Source organism: Pteropus alecto, unplaced genomic scaffold, assembly GCF_000325575.1.
Source record: "Pteropus alecto unplaced genomic scaffold, ASM32557v1 scaffold79, whole genome shotgun sequence".
Lineage (NCBI taxonomy): Eukaryota > Metazoa > Chordata > Mammalia > Chiroptera > Pteropodidae > Pteropus > Pteropus alecto.
Genome location: NW_006494612.1, coordinates 2,952,680 through 2,974,286, shown reverse-complemented (window position 1 = coordinate 2,974,286; position 21,607 = coordinate 2,952,680). Strand labels below are relative to the sequence as shown.

The 21,607-nt window shown below is 34.6% G+C and overlaps 1 protein-coding gene across 3 annotated transcripts in view; it reads left to right on the top strand.

The window, feature by feature from the left end:
- The first annotated feature begins 294 nt into the window (after positions 1 to 294).
- Positions 295 to 21,607, top strand: part of ATG5 (autophagy related 5) — a 117,488-nt gene continuing 96,175 nt past the window's right edge. Inside the window, exons 1-3 of one of the 3 annotated variants that reach the window (XM_015600124.2) lie at positions 295 to 568; positions 7,184 to 7,349; positions 17,460 to 17,587. In XM_015600124.2, coding sequence (XP_015455610.1) covers positions 7,242 to 7,349; positions 17,460 to 17,587 — 236 coding nt within the window. In that variant the 5' untranslated portion in view covers positions 295 to 568; positions 7,184 to 7,241. Of the gene's footprint in view, positions 569 to 642; positions 663 to 7,183; positions 7,350 to 17,459; positions 17,588 to 21,607 lie in introns of those variants that run through there. The other 2 variants (XM_006926043.3, XM_025042402.1) reach the window with 2 other exon arrangements.

Sequence of the window (21,607 nt, the reverse complement as noted above, 5' to 3'; positions counted from 1 at the left end):
AGGTAAGGGATGCCGCAATCAAGCTCCAATGAGGCAGTGTCTCCGTATTTTTAAAACTCTCTGCTCTCACAGAACTGTTACATTAACCTCCCCAAACGCCAACGACTACGCCGAAAACGTGAGACACCGGTAAGAGGGTAGCAGTTGTGAATTTATGTGCCAGGGGTTTGTGAAACCACCGTCACGCATTCCGCTCCTTCTGCGCATGCTCAAGAGCGGCTCTGGCCTTCTTGCCGAGTTGGGCCGAACTCCGAGGGCGGAGTGCGGGCCACGTGGGGTCTCGTGACGTCATCTCCGGGCGCCGAAGGTGACTGGACTTGGGGTGGGCTTTCAGGGCTCCGCTGCGCTGCGGGTTGTATTGGCTGGATACCGGAGGGCGGAAGTGCAGTAGGGCTCGGCTCTGACCACCGCACCGGTGTCTTCTGCGGCTGCGCGATTTCTTGGGACTGCTGGCTCCCGCGCCCCTGCGGGACAGTGTGTTAAGTACCCAGCGCCGCCACCCCGCCAGAGCCAGGGACTCGATCATCTTCACCGGTGCGGGAAGCCGGAGGAGGAGCCAGAGCTTCTGGTAGGGTGTGTGTGTGTGTGTGTGTGTGTGTGTGTGTGTGTGTGTCCCCTGGAGTAAGGAAAAGCCCGAAAGAGCAGGGTCGGGGAGTTGCCAGGTAGGTGTGGTAAGAAGGAGGGGCGAGTGGCGGGCTGGAGGAGCGCTCCCCCAGGCGGCGGTGGCGGGTAAAGGTAGTTCCTCTGGGGGAGGTGAGGCTGGCGGGAGGGTGTAACCTATGAGGTCTCTCTTGGGGAATACATCTGTTCCATACTAAGATAGGAAGCCCAGGGTCTTAATCGCAGGCGCTAGAGTTTATAAGTTCAGAATCTGAATTTTTCTTGGAAGTTATTTAAATCATAATTATTTCACAGGCAATTCAATTCTATCCGAGTTGGGTGGGTATTTCCTCCAATTTATCTCAACGGCATTCATTAAGTCTCATAATAATATTTAGTGCTAACAAAGCCATTTTCTGTTGGCAGAGTATTTTCACGTACTTTAATTATACTTTGGCTTATTTTCAAATCATACTCGAATTTAAGGAACCTAGAGAAACTGGATTGGTTCTAGATTTTTCTGAGGTTTAGGAAGGCACAGCAGGTCTTCAGCAAGAATCAGAATCTTGAGTCTCAAACAGTACTGAACTTCCAAAGTGTTCCAGAATTCACTTGGTAAATCTCAGAGTTTGGAGAAGTATGGGTACTTCAATCTGAACTGAATTATTTGTGATTTTCATGGAGGAAGTCGTTAATTGAATTTTGAATTTGAAAGTAAAGGTGTTGGTCAGCCATGAGAAATGATGAACTGTTGCTATTTGCAACAACATGGATGGATCTTGAGATTATCATGCTAAGCAAAATAAGTCAGACAGAAAAAGTTGAAAACCATATGATTCCACTTATATGTGGGATATAAAACTGAAACAAACATGACAAATAGAGACTCGTGGACTCAGTGGATTAGTGGTTACCTGAGCAAAGAAAGGGGCTGGGGGAGGAGGTAGATAGGTGTAAGTGGTGGGGTCAGATATTTGGTGGTGGAAGGAAATTTAACTTTGGGTGGTGAACACAATGCAATATACATAGGACGTATTATTGTACACTTGAAATCTTTTTGATTTTATTAACCATTCACTCTAGTAATTTTAATAAATGTTAATAAAAATAAAGTAAGGATGTTGGGCTGAGGTTAGTTGAGGGAAATTTTAGAATTTTAAAGTAGATTTAAGCATGTGCTTTGATCCTCAAAGATATGTTGGCTAAAGTTGGGGGAAAATGAGCAGAATGGTAATATGTAGATATAAGTTTTTAGAATAATGTATACACTTCAAGTGTAGATTAGCTTTATTTAACAAATACTCAATGCCTGTTATGTACCAGGCACTGAGCAAAAAGTAGACAAAGCAAACAATGATCAAAATAAAAATTCCTGCCATCATGAAGTTCATCTTGAGGGAGGGTGGAAGACAATATAAAAATTTAATTAAAATATATATCAGGTGGTGAGAAGTGCTAGAAAGAAAAAATAAAGCAATGAAAGGGAATGGGGAATGGGATGGCGAGTATAGAAAATTGTAGTGGTGAACTTCGAAGAGATATTTGAGCAGAGACCTAGTAGTGACAAAGAAGGGTACCATGTAGATGTAGTGGAACGATCCATCAGAGCAACTACAAAGTCCCTGAGGCAGGAGTATACCAGCTAGTTTGACTGGAACTGAGTAAGCCAGGGGGAAGAGAATTAAATAATCAGGTCAGAATGGGGTCAGGTCATAAAGGGCCTTGTTGGGCTTTGTAAGAATTTTAGTTTTTACTTTGAGTGAGAGTAAACTGATCTGACTTATGTTTAAAAGGCCCTTTCTGATTGCTGTGTTGTCTCTCTGTTGCGAGGGCAGAAATGATATCTGTCAGTAGGCCATTGCATTAATCCAGATTAAAGGACATGGTGACTTGGATAGGTGGTAACAGTGGAGTTGGTGAGAAATGGCAGATATTTTTGACTTGTGTCTAAGCTAGAGCCGTCTAATGTGCAGAAGGGTCAAGGATGACTCCAGGTTTATGACCCGATCCACTAAAGAATAGAGTTACCACATAGAAATTTGGGAAAGACTACAGAATAATAGGGAGAGGAGGGAGGAAGATCTGAAATCATTCTGTTTTGCAACATGCTAAATTTTCAAATGAGATATCAGTGTTCAATAGTATATATGAAACTGGAATTCAGAAGAGAAGTCTGGACTGAAGATATGAATGTGGGAATTGTTAATGTATAAATGATATTTGAAGCCATGAGATATCTCTAAAGGCATGTTTCAAGGACTGAGCCCTGGAGCACTTGAGCATTTGGAGGTTGGTGACTATCTTCCAGGAAAGGCATGGGACTGTTCACTGAAACCCTTCTTGAGAACCACTTAGTTACAAGATAGAAGGCAATAGAATGCCAGAGCCTTAGCTGAGAGAGAGTAAGGAAGGAGATGTGAAAATCTGAGGAGGGAGAAGGTATGAAATGGCAGTCTAGGACAGTGGGAGAATAAATGGACTAGGGAAATGTAGGAACCTTGGGCGGTACTCAGGGCCCACTTTTGAGGTTAGTTTTCATTATTTTATAGGGAGACCAGTCAGCACAGATTATTATTTTTAGATGTTTACAAATTTACTACTGGTAGACATTTGATATTTTGAGTAATTTCTAGATTTTGTTAGCAAAATAGCTTTGAATAATAGGTTAACCTTTCTTGGTTTGTAGTGTCAAAGGGACTGTTCATTGTGCATTATATTTTTATCATAACTCACTATGCTATTTGCTAAATGATTTTGGTTGGGCACCTACTCTATTATAGGTCCTGAGATAAATGCAGAGAATACAGCATTTAAAACTAGCTCCTGTCCTCAAGAAGCTTACTTCTAGTAGACTGCATCATGGGTTGGAATTTCTCTGCTTCCAGAACATTGCCTTCATATGGAGTGCGTGGTAATGATAGTGTAGCAAATATATGAAAGGGAAAAATCTTTTTCTAAAATAATGAAATTTCTAGGTTTAAAGTGTGATTGTACTGATTTGGAAAAGCATTTAGATGGAAAAGTTTCTTAAGTAGATAGTGTAACTTTTGGATTTATATATTTTATGTATTTATATTTTCCAGTTATTTTATAAAAATTGCAGAGGCTGCTATTTGCTAATTATGCTAATATTGTGGCTATAAAGGTAAATATGACTCAGTTTCTGCTGTCAAGGAACTCTCAGTTCTTTGGGGCATGGGCAAGAGACAGATAAGATAAACGTAATTGCAATGCATGGTTATGACATGCTCATGCTATTATAGAAGTAATTAGATTGGAGGTTGCTTAGTGGAAAGCTTCCCAAGGAGCTGATGTTAAACTGACTCTTAAAAGAGGAATAAGAGTTGGCCAAGAAGAGGGAAAGGCTATTCAAGCAGAGGATCCATGGGAACACGAAAAAACATTTATTGAGTGTTTACCAGCTGCTGAACACCCAACAGCTCTGTGAAATTAGAATTATCTTTAGTTTACAGATATGAGCTTCAGAGATGTCAGGTTTGTTGTCCAAAGACACACAGCTAATTGGTGAAAGTCATGGTTCAAATCCATGTCAATCTGATTTTAAAACCTCTTAACTACCTTACTCTTTTGCCTGCTGTTAGCATTTAAATGTTCCCTGTCATTTTTTTTATCCCTCAGCCAGTTTTTCATCAACTTTTATTCATTCTTTCTTGGAAAAACATTATAGCTGTCTCTTATTCCACTACGGCCAGTCTAGGTCAGGCACTCATTATTATATGCCTTAGTTGCTGAACTTGCTTCCGGCTATCTTCTCCCTGACTTGAGATCTCCTTTTGTGTACTGTTACCAGTTAGTTGTTTTTATTTCTCTATTATAAAACCCTACAGGTTGTCTAGGCTTATTGGATGAAATTAAGAACCCACAGTCTTCTATTTGGTATGCTTCATAATCGTCTTATTTTACATTTACAGATTTGACATTAAAAGAATAATAATTGCTCATATTTCTCTGCACTTACTATGTGTCAAACACTTAAAAGATTTTAATTTTTTTCAGAATAACCTGGTGAATTTTACAGGTAAGGAAATTGAGGTTTAGTGAAATAAAGTGATTTGCCTAGGCTCTACATGTGATATTAAGACTTTTCACAGTGTCAGCTCTTTATCTACTTTATCGAACCCAGAGTTTCCTAAGCTGTTGGTATACACGTTGTTCCTGCTCACTTCCTGCCTTTGCTGATGCTCTTTTGCCCTGCGTGGAATATTTGTATCCTTCTCTTTGCCTGTCCATATTCTACCCATTCTTTCAAATTCCTTATCTTTTAAAATTCTTCCCTGAACACTATAGAATACGTTAATATTTTACTTCTCCCCTCCGCCCTCCTCCCTTATGAATGCTTTCTGAAAGTAACATTTCATTATAACCATGGACATTTTGGGGTTGGATGGGATGCTGACAGTGTGGTATGATGGAAAGAATATGAGATTGGAAATCAGAGATGAAAAATCTTTGCAATAAGCTTATAAGTGCTGTAGTAGAGGAAAATAAAGGTGCTTTAAGGAAACAGGTTCTGTCGGAGTCATGCATTGAAGAAAAGATATTTGATCTGGGTCCTGAAGGATGTCTAAGTTGGAAAGACACAGTGGAGAAGACTACTTTAGAGTAAGGAACCACCAGCATGAGCATAGCCCTGGAAAGGACATGAAAGTATATGATATGTTTAGTAGATTTAGCGATATTACGTTCTGGGCAATGCCTGAGGTTTTTAGAAAGGTGTTATTATAATTGTCATTATCTTGTATTCTTTCAGCACCTGCAATAGAGCTGGGCATATCAAATGATTAAGTATTTATTGACTTTATATTAAGGGTTATTAGCAATGTTCAGTGAACAATTTTTAGTTATTTTCCTTTACTCTTATAATTCCTGCTTACATTATATAATGCTTTTGATTATTCTTGGTTCTTGAAGTGTTTATGACTTTTAAATTTTTTTTGAGACATGCTCTTGTCCTGTAAATTATGCTAGATATATTCTATAGAACTATATTACAGGCATTGTTCTAAGTGCTTTACCTGTATTAATTTAATTTTTATATCTATCTAATTTGTTAAGTGCTATTATTCCCATTTTACAGATGAGGAAACTGAGACAGAGAAGTTAAGTGACTTACTTAAGGTCACATAGTAAGTGTTGGAGCTAGTTTTTAAATCCTGGCAGTTTGGCTCCATATTCTACATTTTGAATTTCCACAGTGTAGTGCCTCTCAAGACTTCAATTTTGTTTATGGATATATTTTAATAAAAGTTAAAACACTGTGGTATACTGGAAGGAGCACTGGACTCAGTTCAAGTGACCAAAGTTCTAATCCTAGTTTGACTGGTAATTAATGCTCTTATTACATTGGGCAAATTTATTCACCTCTTTCAGTTTATTTACCTGTAGATGACATTGCATCCATTTAAGTATAGTGATACAAAATTTGAGTTTTTCTCTCTTTGACTAGTTAATTTATGACAGTCTTGATGTACTTGGCGTTGATCAGTGGAAAAGAGAGAGAAAAGCTCCTTCAATAATTCAGTGTTAGTAATTGATATTTGACTAAACTAATATGGTTATTTAAAATGTTTCCACAGGATACATTATGATAAATTTTGAATTAGCTAGTCTATGAAAGATAGGAGATTATATATATATAATTATATATATATAATCTCCCATGTATATATGTGTGTGTCTGTAGAAGGCTATTGAATCTCAGTATTAAGGTACCAACAGTATTTATTTCAGCATTTACTCATACAGTATAATCTGGTGGTATCTAGTTCTAGAATATTAGCTCTGGAAGACAATTGGATATTACAGAGGTCAAAAAGCCATGTCTTCCTACCTTACCCAGAATGCTTGAATTTGCAGATTTAGTGCTATATTTGTGGTACAGGGAATATTCTGCGTTCAGAGTAGAACTTTCACTATTTCATTGGGTCAGAAAATTGTGAGCTAGGTTTGCAGAGTGGGTAGGATTTGAACAGGTGAGAGAAGAGCATACTATACTAGTCAGGGGGGATGGTAGAACAGAGAGCAAGGTGTTTAAGGGGCCAGTTTTGCTAGAGGGTTTAAAAAGAAGTATAGTAAATAAGACTGGAAATATTGGTGGAATCAAATTGTGTACAGGATGAAATTTAGAATGGAATAGGTTTATAACAAGATTTTTTTCCAAGATGAGAGTTGTTTTTTTGTTTTGTTTTGTTTCGTTTTGCAGGAAGAGAGTCTGAACTGTCTGAAGTATGAGAGATTAAAATATGGGGCAGGGATAATTGTGGGGATGATAATTTGGAGTTGGGCTATAAGGAGCCATAGGGTATTAGTTCACTATAGATAAGGCTTAAGAGAATGATGCAAGTATAGTTTTACTTTGGCTGAGGTTCATTAATTGTATATGTTAGCATACATAATTTCGAATTGGTTACTTCTGTGATCCCTTTAATAATAGCTCTGCATTTAGAATTTGTTGTACTGATTTAGATTTGACATTCATTTTTTTCTATAATCATTCTTTGTTTCAGAGCAGATTCATTCATCCTTGCAAGGATCTGATTAATGTTGTTCATTTTATTTTCAGTTTGGCTTTGGTTGAAAAAAGAATTTAGCCTATATGTACTGCTTTAACCACTGGAAGAATGACAGATGACAAAGATGTGCTTCGAGATGTGTGGTTTGGACGAATTCCAACTTGCTTCACCCTGTATCAGGATGAGATAACTGAACGGGAGGCAGAACCATATTATGTAAGTATGTCGATGACGGCAAATGGAATGTCTAACTTTGTTTATTTTTGTAAATAAAGCTCTAAGAACCTGGAGGCTGTTACCCAACATTTTATATACAAGTAATCCATGCTTATTATGGAAAACAATAAGAAAACACAGATCAGCAAAAAGAAGAACATTAAAATTACTTCTGTTCTTACCATCCAGAGGAAAATCCACTGTTGACATGTTGACATGGGACCTTCTTGACTTTCTTATGCATAGATGTGTATGTAATATATGATAATGGAATCATAAGTTATGAGCTGTTTTTTAACTGGAAGCTATTTTGAAAATAATAGGTTTAGATTTGATTCTTTTGTATTTAGGTGGTTCCAAGCAATAATTTAACAAGTTCTTTATTATAGATAGCTAAGTGAACATATGAACATATGTATGTTTTCATATGTTGATGAGCTAATACATATTATATAAAATATATTATTTAATAACAAATTTATGGACTTGGTTTGTTAGTACAATATTTGTTCTAAAAATGAGTATCAAATATCTTCTGAATTTAGCCTAGGTTTTTTTTCCTTTTCTGAATATGTATGTAATCTAAACTTAGGCATCTGTCATTTAGAGATAATAGTATCCTGTTTACTGAATAGCCCCTAATAGGCAAAGCACATTCTCAGTTGTCATTATTTGAGTTTTTTCTTTTTGTGTCTCAGATACACATGATATCGTTTACCCAGGAGGGTCTGGAAAAGTGGAAATGTATTTGTGGTGCTGGACTGTTTCTTGTTTCATCTTAATAAAGCTTGCCCTTTGCTCGCTCCCTTGTCTGTCTGGGAGACAGCACTGCTCCACAGCCTGCTCCAGCTATGGGAAGTCAGACTGCTGGAGGAAACTACTTAAGGAGCCTACTCACTAACTTTTTGGGTACAGGAACTATTTCATTTTTCTCTGTGCATCCTCATCGTCTGACATAGGTCGTGCAAGTGGTAGATTCTCAGTGTAAAAAACCCTCCCCACACATGTTGGGGATTTGTTTTAAATAGTCTCTTTGGGTTTTCTTACTGGAAATGATAATTTCCGAGAAATTGGATAGTCTTTTGTTACTAATACTTACTTTATAATAACTGATTAACTACACTTGAGTCACTTTAACTTTGGAAATCTCAGCAGTTTTCTGCCTTTATAAAAACTTCTATAGTTAAAAAAAAAAGTTTATTTTTAGAAGAATTTCATTAGATGTATTTTTCCTCTTTTTCTTCTGTAGTATGGGTTAGGATATCATTTACGTTTTATTTCCAAACTAGTTTTTTGTATTTTAATTAAAACTTTTAACATTAGATGGCTTTCTAATAGTATCTAAACAAAGGAGTATATGTGTTGGTCAAAGTGGCAAAAACTGAGAAATAGGTAATTTTAGTCTATTTACTTTTAAATCAGAATGTTGTTTGACACATTTCCTATAGTTAAAAAACCCAAGTAAAGAAAATGAAATTTTTACTTCTTTATGTACAAGTCTACTTAAGTATGAAAAGACTGTTGTGAGAACTAGATTGTAAGTAGTTTTCTAGTTATTTCTAATCAAATTGAAAGGCAGGCAATATTGGAGATAATTGTAGGAGGAAGAGGATTGTTTTCCTAATAGGTAATTGTTTTTTTCTTGAATTCTTCCTAATTCTTTACCCAAAGGGAACTCTTACATAGTCATTATGATTATGTTTTTGAAGATTATTGGGTGACAGATATATAATAAATTTTAAACAAAAACTATGGTTTAACATCATGTAGCATAATCCAGATTTTGCTCTTTAAACACACATATACTTAAGTATAAATTAGTGTCTACAGGAAGAAAATATACAAAACCATCAGCAGTGGTTTGTCTTAGAATTATAGGTGAGCATTTTAGTGCCCCTGTGGTTTTAGTTTACATGTGTTTCGGTTGTAAATTGAGCTTGAAAGTATTTTTAATTGGTTTGGTTTATAATAATGATAACATTTTAAAGATTTTAGATGAAATGAGCTAAAAATATCATTGCCTAAGAGCCAATGCACCTTTCCCAAACATTCTCAAAGCTGAGAGTTGTTACCATGGCCTGAAAAGCCCATTCAGGTTCAGTTTCAGGTGCAGGTGCAGTAAGTATAGGTGAATGGGAATGTAGCTTACTTTTTATAATGCTTTTGTTTATTTCTTAAAAACTAGATTTAAAAATACCCACTCATACCAAAGTTTTAAATTAAATATTATTCAGAGTCTTCTAGAATTTTCTTTTTCTATTGGAAAAGCATATTAATGTTAAATATATCCCTGTTTATTTCTGATTTTGATTTGTTGCCTCCTCATAAATCTTTCAGCCTGGATTATGTCTGTATGTCATTGAGAATTACATCTTATTTTTCAGGGAATATTAGGAAGGAAATTTATTAGAAGCTAGGCAACTTTTCAGTTTTTGTTGTTTTTATATTCATTTAAACTATTGCTCTTTTAGATTATGTAATGTGAAAACACATTAATTTGCATTCGTATATTGTGACTTGTGACCAGAGGAATTCACACACTCAAACACATGGTCATCAATCTGAGTAGACCCTAAACATTGCCTTTTATATTTCCTTAGTCAGGTGTCTCTGTTCTCCATTATGACCGTTTTTCTGAGCCCTGACTTCATCTTTCACTCTTAACAGGTGACCTTACTTCCTACTCCACAAAGAAAAGAGAAACCATGTGATAGAACCTTCCTTAACTTTCTGCCACCAAATCTGTAAAACCTATCTGCACTGACACGTTTACTTCTCTCTTGTTTTAATGGAATAGGTATCCTTTGTCATAGCAAGACCCAACCTGCCATTTCTGTTCTGGATCCCGTCTCCTGCCTTCTCAGGAAGCTGGTGGCTTCTAATATTCTCCTGTCCCCACTGCTGCCTTCTCTACTTATTTTACTTTCAGCTTCTATCTACTAGCTCCTTCTCTACAACATTTATATTGTCTTAAATCCTTCCTATCCTAAAACAATCCTCTGTTGACCTCTCTGTCTTTAAACCTCTGACTTTCCCTTCACAGCCAGACTTGCTAAATGGTTGTCTATATTCATTGTCTCCTTCTCGCCTCCCACCACTTACTTCACTGTAATCACATTTTCACACAACTCCAACAGAACCATTCTTGCCAAAGTCACTAATGACATCTGTTTTGCCATACCTAGAGTCTGTTTTCAAATTTTGATTTGTTTGCTCTCTCAGCAGTATTTAATATTGTTGGCTGTTTTCTCCATTTTGTGGCATTGTTCTCTCTTGCTCTGCAGTGCCTTATATTCCTGGCTTTGCTTCTACCTTTCTGGGTTGTTGGGATTTTTTTGTTTTTGTTTTTGGGGGGCTTTTTTGTGGGCTCCTTTGCCAGATTTCCTTCCTTGTTCCTCAATATTGGCATTCTTTGGGGCATTGTCTTTATTATTTTTCACTTCACATTTTTCTCCCTAGACCTCTCATTCATTTTTATGTCTTTGTTGAGCATTTTTACCTCAACATCTCCCAAGATTTTACTCCTGAGTTTTGGATGTTCATGTTTGGTGGATATCCTCACTTAGATATCTTGAAGAAATTGAAACTGATTATGTTTGAAACTGGACTCATCATCTTTACCCTCAAATAGTCTGGTCATCTGCTGTATTTCCTTCCTATTGTGTCAAGTAGAACTATCATCTGGCTAATTAATTACGAGTAATTAACATGGGACTCATTCTTTGATGATTTTTTCCCTCATATCCCTTACCTTTGGTCAATAACTTAGTCCATTTGATTTTGCATCTCAAATATCTCTCAGATTTCTCCAACTTTTTTCATACCAACTACTACAGCCTATTCAGACTACCATTTAAAAACTGATGGATTACTAGTACTAATTTCCCTGGTTTTGATCTTGCCCTCTTTCCATTTTCCAGTCTTCAGTTGGAGCAATCTTTTAAAACACATGTCTGATCTTGTCACCTGCCTGCTTAAAACTTTTAGTGGCTTTCATCATGATTAGGATCCTTAATGTAGTTTACAAGGTTCTGCATGATCTGGTCCCTTGCTGCTTTGGTACTTTTCTGTCCCAGCCCTCTATATTTCTATCATAATTATCTTCTTAGAGTTCATTAGATGTACCAGTTTTTGTCTTTTTGTATTCACTGCATGCCTTCTCACATTTTCTTTGGAATGAGCAGCAGTATCTCCCACTTGTACTCATACCCAAACCTCCACACCCAGCCATGTTTGGTTCACTCCTGTTTGCCTTTTGACTCTTGCCTCAAAATAGACTTCCTATCAAGGCCTTTCCCAAGCCCAAGATTAGATTAAATTCTTTTGCCGCTTGTTCTTATGACATGCTTTACTTCCTCCTTGAATTTATCACATTTGTAATTTTGTTTTTACTGTCTTCCTTTCCAGCCTGTAAGCTCCATAAGAGGGAGAATTTTGTTTCATTCGGTGTTCTCTCCTTCATATCTGTTGTGATGCCTCACACATTAAAATGGAACAGAATTCTAGTATATTTTAATTCTATTTTTGTTCTGGATAGGTAAATCTCTCATTTTATAATTAAAAATTATTGGACAAAATGGGATTTGGCATAAACAAATACTGTTACAGGCACCTTTTTCAGAAACATAAGTAATCGAAACAACTATAAAAACATGTATTCCTTACAAGCTATATAGAAAAAAAAAAAGTGAACTGCTTGTGTCATACTCATTGAGTACTTGACAGGGACAAATGAAAAATAAGAACACTGGATTCCATGTGGTTGACAGTATCCCCAGAGGGGGTTAATCTTTTTCGTAATAAGAGGACTTAAAGAACTTTGAAGACATTAATGGAAGTGAAATAAGCCAGACACAAAAGGACAAATATTTTATGATTCCACTTATATATAAGGTACCCAGAATAGTCTAATTCAAAAGACAGAAAGCAGAGAAGTAATTACCCAGAGCCAAGGGGAGAGGAAAATAGGGGAGTTATTGTTTAACATGTATAGAATTTGAATTTGGGATGCTAAAAAGATCTGGAGATGGATAGTGGAGATTGTTGCACAACGGTGTAAATGTATTTAATGCCACTGAACAAGGGTTAAAATGGTAAATTTTATGCTAGGTTTATTTTATCACAATTAAAAAAAAAAAACTTAAACTAGTGAAACACATCTAAGAAAAAGAGTGGTATAGTCTGGATGTAGAAGGCAGGATGATGTCTTTTTGCTGTTATTTTTTTTTTATTTTCAACTGTTAAAATATTTACTAGAAATTTTATCTATTTAAAATTTACTAGATAACTTGTATCTAGTATAGTCATTCTTAAATCTTAGAGTTATTTCTTAGAGCTAATGTCGATATTTAAAGCAATTACGAATTACTCCAATAGGCCAGTTTGGAACAAAAGATTCCAACTACATTTCACTGTAGTTTGTCTAAAGTAAAACAAAGGCCAAAAACAGTAATTAATAAAACTACAAAACATTATTATGTAATGCCTAAGAGACATTTTAAATTAAAGTTTTGGACTTATAGAACTTAATGGACTGATAGATTATATATGTATTTATTCATTTCAATTTTTATTTTATTAGTTTCAAGTATACAGTACATTGGTTTATATAGTTTACAAAATCATCTCCCTAATTGCTCTTTCTTTCCTCTGGTTCTCCACCTAGCCATTACATTAATGCTAACTGCATTCTCTATGCCGTGCTCCCCATCCCTGTGACCATCTGTCAACTACTAATTTGTAATTCTTTAACCCTTCACTCCATTCTCTCCCCTCCCCCCCCTCCCCTCCCTTCTGGCTGTCACCAGATTGTCCTCTATATTTGCGAGTCTGTTTTTGATTAGTTTTTTCTTTTTATTCTTTAGATATAAGTGAAGTCATATGGTATTCATCTTTTTCTGCCTGACTTATTTCACTCAGCAGAATAACCTCTAGGTCCATCCATGTCGTTGCAAATGATAGGATTTCATTTTTTTAATGGCTGAGTAATAGTCCATTGTATATATGAACCATAATTTCTTTATCCAATCTTCTGTTGATGGGCATTTAGGTTGCTTCCATATCTTGGCTATCGTAAATCGTGCTGCCATGAACATCGGGGTGCATAGATCTTTATGAATTATTGTTTTGGTTTTCTTTGGATAAATACCTAGAACTACAATTGCTAGGTCAAAAGGTATGTCCATTTTTAATGTTTTGAGAAACCTCCAGACTGTTTTCCATAGTGGTTGTACCAATTTGCAATCCTACCAACAGTGTTTGAAAGTTCCCTTTTCTCCGCATCCTCGCCAACACTTGTTGTTCTTTGATTTATTGATGATAGCCATTCTAACAGGAACGAGGTGAAATCTCATTGTGGTTTTAATTTGCATTTCTCTGATTAGTGACCTTGAGTATCTTTTCATATATCTATTGGCTATCTGTATTTCCTCTTTGGAGAAATATCTGTTCAGATCTTCTGTCCATTTTTTAATTGGATATTTTTGTTGTCGAGTTGTATGAGTTCCTTATATATTTTAGATATTAATCTCTTATCAGATGTATCATGAGTGAATATCTTCTCCCAATCAGCTGGTTGTCTTTTTGTTTTGTTGATGGTTTCCTTTGCTATACAAAACCTCTTTAGTTTGATGTAGTACCATTATTTATTTTTTCTTTTGTTTTCCTTGCCCAAGGAGATATGTCCGAAAAGAAATTACTGTTAGCAATATCAGAGAGTTTACTGCCTATGTTTTCTTCTACAAGTTTTATAGTTTTCGGTCTTACCTATAAACTGTAATCCATTCTGAGTCTGTTCTTGTATATGGTGTAAGAAGGTGGTCCAATTTCTTTTATTGCATATATTTGTCCAATTTTTCCAACACCATTTATTGAAGAGACTATTTTTACTCCATTGTGTATTCTTGCCTCCTTTGTGATATATTAAATGAGCGTGTAGGCTTGGATTTACTTTTGGTCTCTCTATTCTGTTCCAGTGATCAATGTATGGTACATGCCAGTACCATACTGTTTTGATTAGTGTAGCCTTGTAGTATAGTTTGATATCAGGTAGTGTGATACCTCCAACTTTATTCTTCTCTCTTAAGATCGCTGTGGCTATTCGGAGTCTTTTATGATTCCATATAAATTTTAAGATTATTTGTTCTAGCTCTTTGAAAAATGCCATTGGTATTTTGATAGGGATTACATTGAATCTATAGCTTGCTTTGGTTAGTATGGCCATTTTAATGATGTTTATTCTTCCTACCCATGAGCACGGTATATGCTTACATTTATTTGTATCTTCAATTTTTTTTTTTAATAACTTACAATTTTCTGAGAACAGGTCTTTTACCTCTGGTTAATTCGATTCTCAGGTATTTTATTGTTTTCGATGCATTGTAAATGGGATTGTTTTCTTAATATCTCTTTCCGAAAGTTCATCATTGGTGTATAAAAATGCCATTGACTTCTGACTATTAATTTTGTATCTTGCTACTTTACTGAATTCATTGATCAGTTCTAACAGTTTTTTGGTGGAATCTTTAGAGTTCTGTCTATATGGTATCATGTCACTGGCAAATAACGAGAGTTTTATTTCTTACTTTCCAATTTGGATACCTTTTATTTCTCTTTCTTGTCTTATTGCTGTGGCTAAGACTTCCAATGCAATGTTGAAGAGGAGTGGTGAAAGTGAGCATCCTTGTCTTGTTCCTGATCTTAAGGAAACGCTTTTAGCCTTTCCCCATTGAGTCTGATGTTAGCTGTAGGTTTGTCATATATGGCTTTTATTATGTTGAAATATGTTTCCGCTATTCCCACTTTGCTGAGAGTTTTTATCATAAATAGATGCTGAACTTTGTTGAAAGGTATTTCTCCATCTATTGATCTGTTCATATGTTTTTTATCTTTCGATTTGTTAATGTGGTGTATCACATAAATTGATTTGTGGATATTGTGCCAACCTTGCATCCCAGGAATAAATCCAACTTGATCATGGTGTATGCTATTTTTAATGTATTGCTGAATTCGATTTGCTAATTTTTCGATGAGGATTTTTGCATCAATGTTCGTAAGAGATAATCAACCTATAGTTTTCTTTTTTTGTAATGTCTTTGGTTTTGGAACCAAGGTAATGGTGACCTCATAAAAGGAGTTAGGGAGCCTTCCCTCTTCTTGATCTTTTTGGAATAGTTTGAGAAGAACAGGTGTTGTATTTATTTTTTTAAATGACTAATTTACCATGCTGTTTTAATTTCTTAGAGGCTGTCCTGTTATATCTGTATTTGATTCTGTCATTTCTTACTCTAATGAATCTTTTCTTTGCCATTTTAATAGAATATGATTTTGGCAAGTTATTTAAGCTATATATAATAGAAGTGATAATAGTTTCTGTAAAACAACTAGTGCTTTTCCTTATACACAGTATTAATTTCCTTTTTCTTCCCTAATCCATTCTAGTTGTTTTTTTATAGAGGAACATAATCACCTTATGTTTTGTCAAATCCATAATACTGTTCACGAACTTGTTCATAGTATTAGTACCTTATATTCGGTGCTAAAGTATGCCAAGTACCTCTCACACCCTTGTACCCAATAGTACTTAGGATCACTGTCGCGTTCTCTTACCTACTTGGGGCCTGTTATCTTGAGCTTCAGTGATTAAATATCAGTTTCTTTAACCAGAATATATCTCTTTGTATGTATTCCCAGCCTTATAGTTCTCCTTGATTTACTAAACAAAAGACATAACCTTGAATAAGCAGCATGAAAAATGATGGAGAATTAGATTCACAAAAGCAGCTGAAAGAGGGTACCAAAACAACTTTACCAGCAAAGGAAGACAGAAGTTTAGGAAAGCAAGAAATGGCTAGAATGACTACTGCAAAGGAGGAAAAGACGTGAATTTTTGCCAGTTTTCTCCTTTTATTTGCTTGTGGGTTCTTTATATAAGTCCTAACCATTTTTTTTTTTTTTTTAAACGCTCTTTTGTGTTTTCTTTCTGGGCATCTTCCCTGGGGGAAAAACATCGATAGCCTTCACACTGTTCCAATTGAGGCTTTACTTAACCCAACATTCCCTCCCAGACTTTTCTCTCTCAAAAGTCCAGGTGGGCCCAGCTCCACAGTACAGGATTGAGGGAGTTGATTGATCACCAATCTAGCATTATACCTTTGGCTTGTGCTTTATTGCACCTTAAAGATTTAAATGTGTAGCTCAAAAGTCAGTCATTTCAAACTTCTCTCTTCTTTGATTTCTTCATTAGTAATCACCAAAATCTGTTTTGACTGCTTTCCAGACCGTTCTCACTTTTCCATTCCTTAAACCCGTCTCCTCATGTAATATTTCCTTAACAGATATCTTGTCTATAATCTTATCTTCTTTCAGTCTTTTGTGTACAACTGCTAGAACATTCCTCAAATACTGTTTCTCATCATGCCATCCTTTTTTATTCATGGTATCATAATAAAAGGACCGTTGTTGTTCCTCAAATGAAAATTTGTTTGTCCCTTAAAGACCTTTCTGTCGCTGCCATGAATGTTTTTGTACTTTTAAAAAAATACTCATTTCTTTAACTTGTATTTTAGCCTCATATAGAATAGGACAGATTATATCTGTGTCTTGGTGTTCTTAGTTGCAGCTAATCTAATACACACAATAGATTATCAAAACATGATAAACCAGTTGAGAAATCCTGATTGATAAGTCAAAGATACATTAGTAGTGAGTTGACTATCCTCTCAAGACAGTTTAATTAACTCAGATGAATCATATTTTAAAGTCAAATTTGAAAGAAATAAGTACCCTAAGTAGTATGACATCTGATTACATTGTTCTTTTACTTGGAGAAAATTATTATGGAAAAATTGTACATAGATTTGTGTTACTTATTCTAGGCATTTATGCTATAACCTGTTCTTAAAGTAATGACCTCATAAGAAATTTTAAAGCACCTTACCCTTTAGCCTTTGATTTGTTATAAAAAGCAGTTGAATTTGTGTGGAATATCAAAATAATGCAAAGAGCATGGTGTTTTTCCTTAAAATTCAAAAGCCTATTTATTATATATATATATATTTTTTATTTTTTTTAAATAGTAAATAAATATGGTTTTACAAATTTTCATTTCAGTTGCTTTTGCCAAGAGTAAGTTATTTGACGTTGGTAACTGACAAAGTGAAAAAGCACTTTCAGAAGGTTATGAGACAAGAAGACATTAGTGAGATATGGTTTGAATATGAAGGCACACCACTGAAATGGTGAGTGGATTTTTTTGCATTATTAAGCATTGAGCATATGCTATCATTAAGAAGGTATAGTGTCCTAAAACAATTTTTAAAAATATTCTATTAAAGAAATCACTGATCTGGCTCATATAATAATGAAAATTTAAACGATTGTTAGAATGTTTTATTGAAAATATTTGTTTTCTATTTGGATGCATGGAAAACTGGACAGATTTTTATATTTTCAGTAGTTTTGTTCTGTTTGTTTTGCAGATGTATTTAAAACTCCTATATAAATAAGTCATTCTGTGACACTATTCAGTTTTGTTTTTATCTTTGAAATTTTTACAGATCTTTATATATACTTGATTACCTACAGTGACATCTTTCAAACTGATTGCTACATTTAGTTGATCACTGTGACATAAGCACCTCTTAATCCAGCCTTGGTTTAGTATTTAAAATATTGATTTTCTTTTATGTGAAAAATAATTTTGGTATATTATTTTTAAGAAATATATTGAAAATAAATCCTAAATCTGGTTTTACCCATGTGCAGATGATGAATTTTTATACTTCCTCTATTGGGAGTTTTGTTCACTGTGCTTTGAAAATATTTAGTGAAACTTGAGAAATTGCGGAGAGGAGAATATAAAAAAATGGTTCAAGGTACAATAGGATATGTGTTGAAATGAGGCCATATGGGTATAGTTGAATGAAAAAGAGACTGAATCAAAATTTAAATGAAATAGGAAAAGTAGATATAGGTTTAAAATGGACTTGCTTCTCTGAATCTGGGAATATTAAAATTAGTTCTAAAAGACTTAAAAGAAGCTAACAGTTGTTTATTTATAATAAATGCTGTCGAATCCAAAGAGTGCTTGGAAATAAGGCGTGAATTTTTAGAACTCATGTTGTGCTGATGAATTCTCTAGAATGAATAAATTTTTCGTGATGGTGTAGAAACATACAAGATGATACTTTGTATTGAGTTATACCCTTTTGAGGTGGTTCTGGGAAGAGATAACAAAATTCTTTAGTTTTTCAGTTTTACCGTTGTAAAGCAGGGTTTCTTAACAGGGCCCTGTTGACATTTTGACCTGGATAATTCTTTGTTGTGGAAGGGCTACCCTGTACATGGTAGGAGTTTTTACAGTAGCCCTGATCCCTACTCACCAGCTCCAGTAAGCATTCACCTCAGTCGTGATAAGTGTTTTGTTTAGGGCGCAAAACCACCCCTACTTGAAAAACTGGAAAAGTTGGGGAACCTCAATTTAGCTTTTATAGTAAATGTTGTCATCATTCTTCAGTTCTTGTTTTAATCTGTCCTATGTGAAGGTTATTTTTATATTTGATATGATTTGTATTCATATAATATCAAAAAATAATGTTTGGAACCATTTCTCCCTGTTACTACAGAGTAATATTTTGGCTTAAATATATTAGTACTTTTTCAATATTTATCCCTTGGAAAGTCTTTTATTAAATAATAAAATTATTTTCCCTTTTAGAGAGTTTAAGCAAATGTAATTATGTTCACGTATGTTTCTTCTTTTAAGTTTTTGGGGTGTTAACTTTTTATGCATATCACTTGCATAGTTATGTCTTGTAAGAAGTTCATTGTATTTAATGGCTTTTGGTACCATTTTCCTTTAGTATCATTAAGTATTCCATGTATTTGAGGAATGAATAACTTGCAGAGGCATGAGTTTAATCCAGGACAGAGAAGCAGTTACCATTGAAGCTTTGTAGGACTTGGGCTTTTGAGACCATACAAGTGTCTTAAGAGTAGGAGCATTTATTTGAGTAGGATGATAACATCTTTCTTATACTTGATTCTTTGCAGTTTTAAAAAAATTCAGGTGAGAAAGGAAACTGAACACCAGTTTAGACAATTCATAATAAGAGAAAGCATTGATATTCCTTCTCCTGTTTGTATTTATTGTTACATTGTTTAAACATCTGGGTAAGATACTTACACAGTACCTTAAGTACCTAGGTAAGTACCTTAAGTGGTAGCATGTAAGAGGAACTAGGTCAATGTTTGTTTAATGAATGAATGAATCTAAATTAGTCTCTTCTTTTTATTGAGAAAACTGAGGCTAAAGTAAATAAAATAACTTGTTCAAATGAGCAAATGGGACCAGATTTTGAGAGTCTCAGTTCAGGGCTCTTTTCTACCACACCTGCTGATATTCTATTTGTCAGTTGTTGGTGTTCTCCAGTTTTATATTTTCTCCCTAATTGCTTATGTTAGTTTGTCTGTACAAGAACAGAAAAACATTTAAGAACAGTGGCATACATACAATGAATATTTAATATATTGTTGATTTGTAGAGAGAGTTCAAGGAGGTTTTATCTGATTAGTGCTTTATCTTCTACAGTTTAACTTTTAAAAGTTACATGGAAAATAGAAAGTGTTTATTAACTCGGATGTAGGGATCTATTTTTTTTTTTTTAGGAGGGATTTAGTTGATAGTCAGCAGAGGGTGCTCTAACATTGCATTTTAAGGAGTAAAGTCTAGTTACCATAACTCAAGTATTCAAAATCTGTATTTGTTACTTATATATTAGACTTATTTTCACAGAATTGATCTTGGTTCTTTTAAAGAATAATTTGTCAATATACCCTAATATTGGTTTAAATTTTAGGCCTTCAGGTACAAAAGTTAAAAAAAGCTCTTTTTGTCAACTATAAAACAGTTATCTCTAATGGGATATTATTTTGTGTAAATGGACTTATTTCAGGACTGGTTGTTGAAAGTAAGAAGTTGAAACTACCTTTTGAATTAAAAGAGTAAAGCAAATATCGATGTTGATTTTAAACATAGACGTAATAGAATGACCCAGAATTTAATACTGTACCTATGTGATTTCAAAAGTAAATGTCAACAAAATAACTTTAACATCTTAATTACAGTGTGCAGGCTCTTCTCTCTTGTCTAATCATTTTTCTAGGGTCGTGAATTTCTAGAATTTTATAAATTATTCTGTAAACTAGATTTTTGAAGTGTGGCTTACTTAGCATCTTATACATGTAGTAGTAATCCCTTGGTTATTGGTTATTTTTGTACCTTTTTGTACATAAAGATAGGCCGAGAAAGCTGTGAAACATAGTGCTAGTCTACCCATGTTTGTACGATACATAGAGTAAGGCAAAATTGGTTGTAATCATTAAATTACTTTGGTTTACATTTGAGTTACACTTTTTTGTTCAGCGAAATTTAATCCTGTTTCCAGAGAATCACTAATGTAGAAAACTTATGAATAGGATGCATTTATTTCAGTGAAATGGAGTGCGGCACTAGTTCTGTAGTATATGGGGAAGATTCCTTTCAAAGCTGTTATTAGAATGCTGGTTTGCTGTCTGACTGCAGATGTTTAGATTAGAATGAGCACCACTGGCCGACTTCAGAGCATATCCATATTGCTGTGCTGTGTGCCAATATGTATATAAGTATTTTAGCAGTAATGAAAGGGTGAAGAAGAAACACCTTATGCAAAAAAATTGAAAATATTCATTTTGAGAATTGAATATAGAAAAGACTAGAGCAATTTAAAGAAGAGAAAAAATTGAATAAAATTTGAAAATAGACCTAACATGAAATATTCTGGTGCAATTTTTTTAGGGCAATAGATTGAACCTTTAGCTGGGTTAGATTGAAAGGAGTAACAACATAATAGCCAAATGGAAACATTATGATTTACTTATAGTTATGGCTTATGTAGTTTCTGTATTTTGGGTTAGGAGCCTCCTGACAAAACTACATAGAATATCTCTTTACAGGAATTGTACGTATAAGTACTTTTGAAATCTTTGACATAAATCAGACTATAGTGTAAGAAAAATTCAGTACCTTTAATTTTTGCTGGTTCTGATTTCTTTTAAAGATTTTCTTGCATATTAATAGGTTTGTTCGAAACAAGCTATCTTAGAACCAGTTAATCCAGATAGTATATTTGTTTGGAGGTGATGTCCTTGCATCAAAATCATTCTGACATAAATATAACTTTTAGAAACCATAATATTTAAATTTCATTCTAATCTTTAGT